Source organism: Zosterops lateralis (assembly GCF_965231275.1).
Source record: "Zosterops lateralis genome assembly, chromosome: Z".
Lineage (NCBI taxonomy): Eukaryota > Metazoa > Chordata > Aves > Passeriformes > Zosteropidae > Zosterops > Zosterops lateralis.
In genome coordinates, this window is record NC_139800.1 from 75,063,274 (window position 1) to 75,077,056 (window position 13,783).

The 13,783-nt window shown below is 39.0% G+C and overlaps 1 protein-coding gene across 2 annotated transcripts in view; it reads left to right on the forward strand.

Annotated features, from left to right (window-relative positions):
• EDIL3 (EGF like repeats and discoidin domains 3) overlaps positions 1 to 13,783 on the forward strand; it is a 230,891-nt gene that overhangs the window by 107,242 nt on the left and 109,866 nt on the right. For both annotated transcript variants that reach the window (XM_083883270.1, XM_083883271.1), the window contains one exon: positions 7,543 to 7,671. In XM_083883270.1, coding sequence (XP_083739396.1) covers positions 7,543 to 7,671 — 129 coding nt within the window. The remainder of the gene's footprint in view (positions 1 to 7,542; positions 7,672 to 13,783) is intronic.

A 13,783-nucleotide genomic window follows, 5' to 3' on the forward strand; every position in this document is an offset into this window, starting at 1 on the left:
ATTAGTATTTGTTAAGGAGGTTTATGGGAGAGCTGATGAGGGAAGAATACTGTAGGCATTATTCAGAAACACATTTTTAGGTAGCAAAGGGTACAAAGAGCTGAAAAACAGCATCGAAAATTGGCAAAGAAAGTTCTTAGCATTGGAAGCTGAGGAATATGAAGAGAAATAATGGAGGAGGATTTGGGGAAAATGTCTTGTAGTGCGTTGAACACTTTCCCCAGCTTTTAGAGTATTTTTATGTCTCACCCTCTGTAAAATTACTACAGTGCCTGCTATGCTCACCATGCCTCAAATTTGGGTATAATTTGCCATCAAAGGCTTAAGTAAGAAGTTTAGGATTCTTAAGGAAAGGCATTGTATATCCATCAAGTATAAATCACATCTTTTCAGAAAATATTCTAGCTATTCAGCTCAGAAAAGGTTGTGAGATGGCTGGACAATCAGGTTAAATTTCTTCCCTGTAGAAGAATTCTATGGAATAGAATTGGAGGGAAATATGCAGCAGTGACCCCAAAGCATTTTGCACTCAGGGGGTGAACTTTATCTTTTGCTGCATCCAGATGGAAACACCTTGATCATCATAATCAGCACGCTCCATTTGCTGCATTAAAAACAAGATAAATATTTAATCACAGTGCAATTAAGTCTGGATCTCTGCCATTAGTTTATAATGAATATATAGGCAGATAGAATCTAATACACTACTAATTCACCTATGAGCCAAGCTGAACAAATATTTTTGATTTTTTTTCCCCCAAAGCTGGCATTTTGGGAATGTTCATGAGATGACAGTGGTGTGTGTCATCTAATTACTTTTTCTGCTTTCATGCATTAACTGGAATAACATGCAGCAATCAGTTATTGTTATCAATATTCCTCATAAACTGTGAATGATGTTCTGCAGTGCCTATTCTTTTCAGGTTGAAATAAACAAACAAAAAGCAAGGTGTAGGTCAATACGTATTTATTGATGCAAAGTACATTTGGAACCTAACAGTGAAATAGAAGCAAGTGTAGCAAATCCAAAAAAAGAAAATTTTTGAAGGAGAGGAAGGAGGCTGTTGTGGTTTGGTTTATTTCCTTTTCTCTTTGCTATACAATTATTTGAGTGTGCTGGGCAAGTAAGGATTTCTTGTTACACTTTAGAAGCTTTGAGGGATGCGTTAGTTCAAAATACATCTTTATTATGATCATCGTTATTAACTGATGATGATCAGTTTGTTGTGATGTATCAATATAACTGATGTTGGGCCCTAAAATGTTTAGATGTTTATGTATATTTTTAACACAGAATGACTTTTAAATGAAAAAGAAAATGAATTTTAGAATAAGAAGGAAGAAAATACTGGACTACAAAGTATTGGTTCATTACTGCTGCTGTTTCATACTTTAGTGGAAGAATGAGCATGTTGTCTAGAAGACATTTTCATGATTGCAGTACCTCAGAAGGTCAATAGCACATCTGTTGGGAACGTGCTCCTCAAATGTGCCCAAACTCTGCACTGCAATGCAGGCACCTGGAGGCATTCAAAAGCAGCCTCTGTGCTGGGTAAATTCTTCACAATAATATTGAATTAACAACCAAAGTAGTAAATGTGAGGAAGATCAGAGACCCTCAAAAGCTTTTGTTATATTCCTGACCTTTTTGTGCAATAAAGCAGTTTTCTGTCAGAACCTGTAGGGACATTCCTGATGAATTTGAATGCTCGTCTGCGTGTCTCTGCGGAAGATGGTCCCTTTTGAATAGGATTAGGTTATACTTTGGATTTGTGTCTGCTGAAGTGTGAATTCTGCAATCTCACATTTGAAGGGGCAGACCTTTCAAAAATCCATTTTAAGTTTTTAAAGGGGTGGTAAGGAAAGAAAAAGGTCAATGTACTTTGAAAAAAAAAGACAATCTGTGTGTATAATGGTGGTAAAATTTCTAACCGTGTGAAGAAAACGTATATGCTAGTCAGAAAACTATGTCAAATAAAGCAACTCGGAAATTAGGTTCATCACAAATATTTGTAAAATATCTAGTGCAGATTTTTGCTCATTTCCATGGCAGGAAGGTTCAGCTTTGTCCTCAAGTTTGAGGAGCTGCTGAGCAAAGGCAGTGGAGTTGTTGGATTACCTGGACACAGAGCCTAATTCAGTGTGATGATCCTTAACTCCCTCACCATGGGCAGCTTGTGCCACTGTGCTGGCTCCTGCAGCAAGGAGGCTGATTCTTGCCTTCCCATGAAGTTGAAAAAAGTTGTTTGTGAAAATGCCTTCCTTTGCACACATTAATTTCAAAATATACTCCTGCTGAGTGAGCTCTGTCACAGCTTATTTTGAAGATTTTGCTTTGGCAGAGGAAGCACCTAAAGTATCATGTGTTTTCCAAACATAGAGGAAAACTTCCAACTACTGATGTTAACACTGTGTGAGAGATCTCTGATGAAGATCTGAGTTTATCAGATGGGAAAAACCCTATTTGACATTCATGCAAAGTCAAGAGGAACTTATGAAAAGCTGATGCCACAAAGGCATGCAGTTGGAGAGTACTTTACTTTAAAATGAAAAGTAAAATTATTTGATGCCTTTTATCAGTTTGATGATAGCTCCCAATATTTGTTTTGATGGGATTTGCAGTCTATTATATCATCAGAATAACATTATCTATTAATCCTACTTCAGTAATACTCCACAAAATAAATGGAGCAATTAGCTTTGTATCTTTGCCTTGATGTATATTAAGGTCAATATCTAATTTAGTATTTTTCATTAAAGTCACATTATTTCTACATGAAGAGAAAATGGATTGATATCATCAAAAGTGTTAACATTTTTTACTTCATTTTCCTTAATTTTACTTGTAAAAATTCTGGTTATTTTGCATGTTTTACTCTGTTGGAGTTCACTTTTTTCCCTTTATTTTCTCCTAATACTTTTCGTATTTGTCACTGAAGCTTGACTTCGTAAGAGAAGGTGGGCTTTGATTTTTGATCACCTGTTTTAGCACACTTTTGAATTTGGGGAATCTAGCTGTATGATGAAGATGGCCTGATGTTGATTTTTTGTTTAATGACATCCCCTGTAATTTTTTAATGTCTTTCCCACCAAAGCATCAGCAGATTTTATATTTGGCAAAATTAATGCTTATGCTGGTTTTTTTAGAGGTAGATGGCTGTCACTAAACTGGTTTCCTTGCTTTCCTGGCTTTATCTTCTACAGACAAACTCATGGTTTCTCTCAAATATGCAGTTTCCACTGCAGTATGGCATGATATGAGATTTTATTATGAAATTTTTGTTGACTCAACTTGTCAAAGGAGAAAACAGATAACAAGGTTCTGCCTTGAGCCCCTTTGCAGCTCTGCTGAGGATGCATTTATTTGATTCATACATCTATGAAGTCTCAGAGGTTTTAGTAAGAACATCTAAAATTTAAAACCTGCTATGCTTTAAGTTAACGTTCAATAATTTTTTCAAAAACAGCATGGGATTTCAATTGAATAACAGAATGATGTATTTTGGTCTATACTTATTATGTTGGCTGATACCCCTGGAACTGAATAAAGAAGGACTCCAAAGAGCAGCAAAGTGAACAGATCTATTACTTTGAGTGCACAATTAATCTTGCTGACATTATTTTATATGAACATGGATAAAAATGCCTGGAAACCATACCATTGAATTCCTCTGCTCATTAATATTGATCAAATGTTGTTGTTCTCTTTGTGTTGGAAACCACTTAAAGATTACCTGTAAAAGCATTACAGCGCTATTGATTTAAAAAGCCCAATCCCTGAAGTCCACTGGTTTTAAAAATTAGTTGACATATTTAGTTTGTTCTTTTGTTTGTTTGTTTGTTTGTTTTGGTTTTTGTTGGGGTTTCTTTGTTACTTTGTTGGGGTTTTTTGGCGTATGGGTTTTTTTGGATTATGGGGGTTTTTTTGTTGTGTTGTTTTTTTGTGGGTTTTTTTTTGTAAAAAAGGATATTTGTGGACTTGTTGCTATAGATCTGAGTAACAGACCATATTAAGGGTTATTGAGGCTGTCACAGAATTAATTATCCAGAATTTAATACCATGTTATTTAAAAACCTACACATCCCTAGGGAAGTTGGCCAGGACCTCTCCTCATGTGTCATCTGTGCCCAGATCTTACACATTACAATTTTGGTGCTCCAGTGGAATGATGGCAGGATTAGACCCCAGATCCTTCAAGACACTTAAATCTGCAGAAATGGCATCAGGGATCCAGTAGACTCAGTTAAAATTATTTGATTTACTAATTAATTAGTTTTAACGAATCATATGTTAGTGTGTTCATGCAATTTAAATAAGCTCAAGATGTGTGAACTTGAATTTTGGTCCTTTGAAAATTAGAACCATTGGTAGGGTGGCACAGGCTTTTTAATTTTCAATCATTCATTCATTCAGAACACAGAGGTAGTCTAACCCATGTCTTTAACAATTAATGAATGTTAAGTAGTCAAGACTAGGTGACTGTCATTTTTCAATTTGGGCACAATTAATTAAATAACCCTTTGTTGCTCTAAAAATAATTTTGAACTACCAGTTTCTATGAAAAACAACAACAAAAGCAAGCAAAAATACCCAAAGCAAAATACTCAACATTTATATTGAAAATAGTGATATTATTTGTCCATAACAACCATAATCAAGAAAAAAATGTCACTATTTCTGGTGTGTTTCTTTTTTTTTCCAGGCAAAATTCTTCATAGAAGAAAAATATTAGTTAGAAATGGTGCCATGAGCCAGTATATTTATCACTATGCACCTCAGATGACCTTTTAAGCCTTTGCAGTTTGGACTGATCTGAGAAAATACAAAATATAAAGAAAATTTATGAAAGTAGGCTGAATGTGAGCTTAACAAGCCATACAGAGAAAGCAGAAAGCAAAATGAGGAAGTAATTATTAAAAGATTTATTGTTCTTGGAAGATTAGAGATCTTGCTTGCATAGAAACAATTAACATATGAGGCTGCCTGCAGGTATTCCCCAAACTGCAGGTATGTGATAGAGGCTTGGGAAAAAAATACACAGTTCATATTTATTGGGAGGCTAAAACTGCAGATTATTAGACAGGTTTCTTCCCAAATTATTAGGAAGGAAAAATAGCATGAAGTAGTAATACTTGAAAAAATAGAAGTAGTAATACTTGAAAGACGTGAGTTGTCCTAGAATTAAGAAGGTAGTGTGCCAATACTTTTAAATTGTAATACAAAATGTGGGTGGCAAAAGCCAAAACAGGCAGCAGCCATTCTCCTGGTTTTAGTCTTCATGATTTTTTCCCCTTTTTTTCTCCTAATTCCATTTGGAATTATCTGCAGTATGTTCATGTCCATTATGTTTTTGGTTCAGTGAGACATATCCCATGTTTAATGATGTACACAAGCAAAACCTCTGCAGGGCTCTGTCTTGGAACAGCCTGATGACTGTTGTATTACAGCCAACAACTGAAAAGTTGTAATAGAAATGTGCACTTGCGTGGCTTCTCAAATTGCAGCAGCCACATGGGCAATAATAACTGGGGAATATGTTCTGACATCCTCATCATTCAGTTAATTTTTGTGCTTTGCAAATTATTGTTTGCTCGGAGAGCACGGTTTTCACTGATGTGACATCTGGATGAATGGTGCTGCTGTGAGAATCTTTCAAACCTGGGCTTGTACTTGAGAACATGAACAGGCAGACACTCAGAAACACTGAACTTACAGCTCTTTCAGGTCTAAATCATCCCATTCATTCATTTGTTGGTTCACTAAGGTGACTTGTCAGGTCACACCAGTGCCCTGCTGCTCCAGGCTGGGGGAAAAGTGGCTGGAGAGCTGGAAAAGGCCCCAGAGGTGCTGGTGACAGAAGCTGGACATGAGCCCACGGGTGCCCAGGTGGCCAAGAAGGCCAATGGCCCCTGGGCTGTCCCAGCCATGGTGTGGCAGCAGGAGCAGGGCAGTGACTGTCCCTGTGCTGGCACTGCTGGGGGACCACCTCCAATCCTGGGGCTGCTCTGGGCCCCTCACAACAGGGAATTGAGGGGCTGGAGCATGTCCAGAGAAGGGAATGGAGCTGGGGAAGGGTCTGGAGCCCCAGGAGCAGCTGAGGGAGCTGGGAAAGGGGCTCAGCCTGGAGAAAAGGAGGTTCAGGAGGGACCTTGTGGCTCTGCACAACCCCCTGACAGGAGGGGACAGCCGGGGGGGTCGGGCTCTGCTCCAGGTAACAGGGACAGGAGGAGAGGGAACAGCCTCAGGCTGGACCAGGGGAGGGTCAGGTTGGACATCAGCAGGAATTTCTCCATGGAAAGGGTGGTCAGGCCTTGGCAGGGGAGGTTTGAAATCTCCATCCCTGGAAATGTCCAAGGAAGGCCTGGACATGGCACCCAGTGCTCTGGGCTGGGGACAAGTTAGAGAACAGGTACAGCTTGGACTCAATGGCTTTGGAGGTCTTTTCCAACCTCCGTGATTCTGGGATTCTGAAATTCCCAACCCTGATTGTGTGTAAATTATTCTGTAGATTTCTTTTCTCTTTTGTTTTGTTTTGTTTGTTGTTTTTTTTTTTCCAAACGCAATTTAAAGTGAGTGAATGATTATGACATTGAATTTCAACAAGCAGAGGTTATCGCCTTTCATGGTACGTGGCACAGGTTGCAAATAACACACATTATATTGAATTTACAAATCATAGACAAACTTGCACATGGGGCTTTCTAAACAATGCCACTTCGTTAAAATGAGATTGGAAAAGAAAAAAGGCATCAAAATAATGTTTTCTACTGGTTGGAGTCATGTTGTGGGTATATTAGCAATATAATAAAATGTAAGTAGCTCTTTTACAGTGCTATTAAATGAGTAAACTCTAGACCCCATGTCAAATGATTCCATTTTTCAAAGGTATTTAAAGTTATAGTAATTGCAATCCTAACAGATCTCCGTGCTGGAATTTTATGCATCCTAGCATGTGGCATGTTGGGGAAAAGGAAAATTTAGTCAGAAGAGCTTTTTCAAATTGTCTCAAAAGTGGCTGTGCTACAGAGGCACTGAGTAGAAAGGAATAGTTGGTTTGGTAGCTGTTAACTGCCCAGATACTCACATTTCAGAAAGTCACCCGGAGCCATAGCAAAGATCTCCTCAGACTGCTAACTTGACGTGTAGTGATCATTCAGGGACATTGTACATGTCACTCTGTGCATGATAGGCATGTTTGATTAATACCTATTTCGTCAGTGGTGCAAAAGCTAGAATGCCTGTTATCTTTAACAGAAGAGCAAGATTTAGCCTCACTGCCTCCTGTCTCTCTCACATTAAAAACTAATGCTATAATTAATGAGTAGTGACACGCTTCATATTTTTTTCTTGTTCATAAAAATCCGTGCTGGCAAGTTATCTGAAGTAAGTGAAGGGTGTATTTTACTGAGTGGAATATAAAGGCCTACGTAAGGCATTTTATCTCTTTAATGAATGCTTATAAATGACTGAAATTATTATGGTTGTTTTTGTGGATGCGTACATACTTCTCTCTCTCTTTTTTTTCTCTCCCCTTCTCTCAGGACCCTGCCTTCCTAATCCATGCCATAATGGTGGGATGTGTGAAATTAGCGAAGCATACCGAGGCGACACATTCATAGGCTATGTTTGTAAATGTCCACAGGGATTTAATGGGATTCACTGCCAGCACAGTAAGTTCCACATGGTAAATTTTATTGTATTTATAGATAGGAACCTTTTTATTGCTTGCACCGTTAAGGATTAATATCGGATCTGGTTTTCTGGAGTATATCAGACTTTGGCCTTTATATTATGAGCAAGCTAATACCACAAAATGTTGCTGCTGCCTTCAGAAAATGACCTGACTACTAACCCAGTGGACATAACAATACATGATCTGCTATGCATGTTTTAGACCATGCCAAGGACAAGGTAAACATATTTTGCAGGGATTTAATGCAGAAGTATACTTGAAATAGAAGGGCTGTCTTTTTATCTTAGGAGTATTTGTGGGTTTGCTCAAAAAAATGCATTTTTTTGTTAATGCTAAAAAAAAAGAAAGGGAAAAAATAAATGAAATTTCTGAATAAATATGTCTTCAACATCTTTCTTTACCTATGTCTTTGTAAATAATGAAGAAATGCTTTGAATCGTGGTATCCAAGTTGAAGGGCAAAACCTCCAGACTTACAGCAGAAGTAAATTTAACCCTTTTTAAAATACAGTTTCTGGATCTCTTTCTAATCCTTATCATTTATTTGGAGAGTATTTCCTATTTTCAGATCAGATTTGGAATAGCAAGTTTTCAGATCAGATTTGGAATAGCAAGTCAGTATCCTCATCTTAAAGTGTAGTTAGAGAACTTATAGTGAACCACATGGGGAAAAAATTTGAGTGTGCTGGATTTGGCTGGAGCAGATTTAAATGTCTCCATAGTAGCTGGTGTGGGCTTGTGTTTTGAATTTGTGCTGGAACCATCACTGATAATTCAGGGATGTTTAGTTACTGCTGGCTAGTGCTAACATGGAGTAAGGAGCTTTACTTCTTCTCACTCCACACCACCAGCAATCAAAACCATTTGGTGAGGGATATTCATCTGCTAGTGACTGAGCAGGTCATGTGCTAACCTATAAAGCTAGTCTGCATTGTCTATTACTAAAATAGAAACTGGGCTTTTTTTCACATGCAAAGATCATTTAAAACAAGTACTTGCCTGGGGAGAAGCTCAAGAGAGAAATTTTGGGGTTTCTGTTTGTGCATGAATGGTTCTTAAATCAAGAGCAGCATGGCTTTTAAAATCCTATGCTGTTGATGCATTTGGAGGCCAGCTGTTACTCAGAAGGTAAAAACTCAAAGAAAAAGTCAATAACCCAGTTCCACTCACAAGTAAAAATTAGTTCAGTCATTCAGATGAGAGTGAATAAGCCCTGGATCCAGCCTACCTGAATTAATTGCTCTGTTTAGATAATTGCCTGTAATTTGAAGTGTCAAGGGCCAATACAGTTGAGCTCAGCTAACATCTTCATGTTTGCTGCGTCCCTTAAATACTCAGAGGAAAGTGTCTCCAAAGACTGGAATATGGATACTCAATTTCATTAATTTTGGCCACACTCTCAGTTAACTGCATGGGTAACGTGGGCAATGCCACTGACTTAATCTAGTGAAAATCTACACCCACCTCCCCACTGGGAGCATGCAAATGAGCAGTTGATGTCCAGCCACGTGGATGAGCTTGTATGAAAACACATGGACTCATGTGCTCAGGGATGCTCCATCATGGGACCTGTCACATGGGCATACAACACCTTTTCCACCAAGTATCAAGGATGTTGTTGATGAAGTAAATAATATCACAAGTTCTCATCATGTTGCTGCCTATATCTGTGGAGTGTCATTTTTTGTCATCTAATTAATGAGCAATGAACATACAGCTGGTGCATCACAGAGTGATTCATCAGAGTTCTTTGCTGGGTCTACAGCATCCTTTTAAAAATATTGAGGTATATAGTGTTAGCTAATGATCCTGATAATCAGCAAAGTGTGTTTGTGTCAACTTCAGGACAAAATAAAGTTCTCAGCTGACTCAGGCTCACCACTGCCCCAGAAGGCAGCTGAAGTGATTTGAGAAAAGATAAGTTTATGTGAACAGTTATTCTTTGGGGGAGAATGAAATTTAGTCCTTTTCAGATAATCTGATTTAAGACGGAACGAAAATCAGATACACTGTCCAGGTGTTCAGAGGGTCTCTGGGGATGGGATTTGTAAGAGGCAGCCACAGATCTCTCTGCAGTCAGGGAGAATTGTGGGATTTTCTGTGGTAGACTTAATTTAACATTTATATACAATATCACCTCAGTTCAATTCACAGCGTTCCTTTGATACAAATTCCTCTGCCTCATGAAGTTTAGCAATTCAATTCTGAACTCACTGTACATCAAGTAAGAAGTCTGTCAAATTTTTCATGAAGAGATAAATTAAAATGACCTCATTGCAAGGCACATCTCTTCAACACTGTCAAGAATTCCAAAAACCGTGTTGTGGTTCTCTTGTACAAACCTTTTTATCTTGGATTTCTTTCATGTCTAATATTCTGTTGCCAAATCAATTAAGCCAGATGATTGATTCTGCAGTCAAGACACATTCTCAAAGCTGGTATTTTATCATGCAAATCAACAAACACCCTGTCAGTATTTCTGAGATTTGTTGACCTTTTACCCATGTAAATAATTAATATGTAAACTATAAAAGAGATCATTAGCAATTTTACTGACTGTATATTCTTGATCTATTGCAAAACTGATATTAATTGGTTGTGATTGCCTGAAAAGATTCTGATTACCTAGTGACAAAAATCCCACTACAAAACCCCAAAACAAAACCAACAACAACCCCAAAACCCCCACAAAATCCACATACAAACAAGCACAAAAGATAAAAGAGAAAAAAAAATCCTCACCAAAAAAAAATCCTAGAACTTTGAGAATATATATAGTATGCATTATTGCGATTATCAGGTAGACAATGCCTACTGTAAAAAGTAGGAATTTGAGACATTAGACACAGTATGTGTTAGTGGCTGCCATTCAAGTGGCTGAAAGGACAGAGATCCAACCAGACCCAAAACTGACATTGAAGCAATAAAGAGTTCAGATTTAAGGGTTTGATTTCCATGTGGGTTTATATTCTGAGGACTGTTAACTCTGCCAGACATAACTAAAATCCTTGCAATCCAAAAATAAGGGTTATTAATCAAACACATATAATAATGTGTTTCCAAGGTTTTACTGAGTTCTCTGCTTTCTTCTTCCACATCATGGGTGATATTCATATCTGCTACACAAATGTGTTGGGAACTGTACAGTTGGGGTGCTGTGGCAGAGCAGATTTCCATTGTACCTTGAGGCATCATCCCAACTATCCACAGGACAGTGGGAAGGCCAGTGGCCACATGTTTCTGGCCAGCTGAGCTGATGCATAATCTCTACCAGAAAATTCCAGTATACAATCAAGGAATCTCCTGAACTGGAAGGGACCTATAAAAATTATCGAGTCCAAACCTTGTCCCTGCAGAGGCACTCCAACATCCCACCCTGTGCATTCCTGGGAGCAGCACCCAAACACTCCTGAAGCTCGGAGCTGTTCCTATTCCCTGGGGAGCCTGGGCAGTGCCCAGGACCCTCTGGGGGAAGAACCTTTCCCTGATCTCCATCCCAACCCTCTGGCCCAGCTCCAGCCCTTCCCCCAGGTCCTGTCCCAGGCAGCAGAGATCTGAGCTGCCCTTCCTCTTCCTCTCATGGGGAAGCTGTAACTGTGCTGAGTCCGCCCTCACTCTGCTCTTCTCCAGCTGAACACACCAAGTGTCCTCAGCTGCTCCTCACACGGCCCCTCCAGACCCTTCACCATCCCATGGCTCTCCTCTGCACACTCTCTGATAGTTTAATGTCTGTTTTACATGGTGATGTAAAAAAGAACTGCACACAATATTCCAGGTGAGGCTGCCCTGGCCCAGAGCAGAGCAGGACAATCCCTCCCTGGCCCAGCCATGCTGGGCTTGGTGCCCCAGGACAGGGATGTCCCTCCTGGCTCCAGGGATGCCCATGCTGGCTTATGTCCAACTGGCCACTGACCAGGACCCCTCCATGTCCCTTCCCAACCCTGTCTGCCTGTACATCCAGGGTTACCCCATCCCACGTCCAGAATCACAGTGACTTTTCCAGCTACCAGGAAGAAATTACTGTGAGGAGGGAGCAGAATATGACATGGGTTTTTGTGTTGCAATGGATGAGTGCTCTTGTTAAACTGGCTGCAGTTGGGTGGCACGGCACTCCAGAAACCATTTCCCACAGATGTTTTTCACGCACCTGCTCTGTTTTGAAGACTAAATCCCATTATTTCCTTGCACAGATGCAGGTTGTTCCAAGCCAACCATCCCAAGAGCCAAGTAGGCAAGTTTAATGTACCAGTGTGCATGCAGGTGCACCACACCAGATTTTCACCCCATACTCCTCCTGACACACACAAACTATGGTTTCTCCTTTGGAGAAAAATATTTGTTTGGGGTGTTCTAAACTTAAATGAGGTGTGACTTTTTATTCTGGGGGTGTTGATTTTCATCAAAACTACCACTGTGAATAGTTTCACCAAATTATACTGCCAACAGGATTCTTAATGGTATAGTAATAAACTCTATAGTACAGTAGCCAGTTACATGTGTAAGTTTGTCCTTGTGCCTCTAAGCACTGTAGAGCTGAAAGAGCTGAAATTTGAAAACTATTCCTGTGTTTGATCAGTAGTGTGGACAAGAAAGGAAGGAGGGAGGATGCTTCATTGTTACTTTGTGAAACTTCTAGACTTTAACTCAATTAAAATATGAAAGAAAATGGGTAATTTGAAAGACATCTTAAGAGATCACCAGTAAAGAATATAAAAACAGTCACTAAGGGCTATTGGAAAAAAAAAGTCAGTAAAATGTTCCCAAAACTGAAGCTCTGTCAGGGGGCTGGAGGAAACTGCAGAACCAACAGGTGTGGGAGCCTCTGGTGGCTTTGCCCCATTCACAGAAGTCGGGGAAATTTTTGTGACAACTGCCTGGGAAAAGGAAGTTCTCTAATGAGGTGAGAAATGACATGTTTGTCAGCTGAAAATGGAGGATGTTTTGCTGATGGATCGTCAAATGTGTGGTGAGATTGGACAACAATGACACCAATTTTGGGGAAGTTGGAAGGATGTGTTTGTTTTCCTTGAAGTCCAAGTAAATTTTGTGGTTAAAGCAGTGGTGACTGAGCTGAGGCTTGCCCCCTACTTGAAGATTTTACTTGATTCAGTAAGAGCCAGAGATTGCCTTAAAGTCTCAGGTAGGAAGCATAATATCCCTGTGAATTTTCTTTCACTCTGCTTAGAATTTGCTTGTGTAGGATTCTTATTCTTTTTATTCATACACACTTCAAGTAGCTTTTTTATTCTTGTTGAATTACTGATCTTAACAATTTCCTCACACGATGACTTTCAAAGTCTAATTTTGCTGTATATTGAAAAAAAAAAAGTCCCTTTTCAATTTCAAACCTGCTGTCTTTCAGCATCTTTAAATATTTCATCCTTTATCTATTATAAGCCTTGAAGAAAAGCAGATTTTGAATGCCTTGTGTACACCACTTGTTATTTTGCAGACAATTGTTATGCGCCCTCTTCTCTTCCTGTGCAGCCAGTTAAAATCATTGCCTTTTCTGTGCAGTGTGTTGGTGTTGCACTTTTAAATCGTTTCTCAATGGCCTTCTCAAAACCTTCTTTGTTCAGTGGTATATTTTACAGCAACAGTTACCTACACTAAAGAGGAAGCTGTAAGGTTTATTTGTCAAAAGATCCCTACAGCACTTTCTGTATTCTTTATGCAGCATTTTGTTGTTAAATTTCCTTCTAATTTTTCTTTCTTTTTTCTGATTTTAACCAGAACTGGATATGGAGCTGAGGCTTTTCTTAAGTAGCCCTTGATGATGGCTAAGTTTCTTTAAGGTGTCACAGTGGGAGGAAATAGGTCTTCCTGATTACTTTGGGGTTTTATGGCAATATTAAACAGAAGGGTTGGGTTCCTTTCAACCTAGGCACTGACTGAATTACATAATAAATGGTGCTTTTAAGAAGATGTGTGTTTCTATGGTGTAAAAATCACTTAGGTTGTCTAAAGCCATTATAAAGTTTTTTTGTAGGCGGGTAAATCTGTCTTTTACTAATTAGTGTCTTTCTTCAGGACTAGCTTGTTTTGGGTTTTTATGGTGGAAAGAAATTAATGTTGCAAAAATGCAGGAAT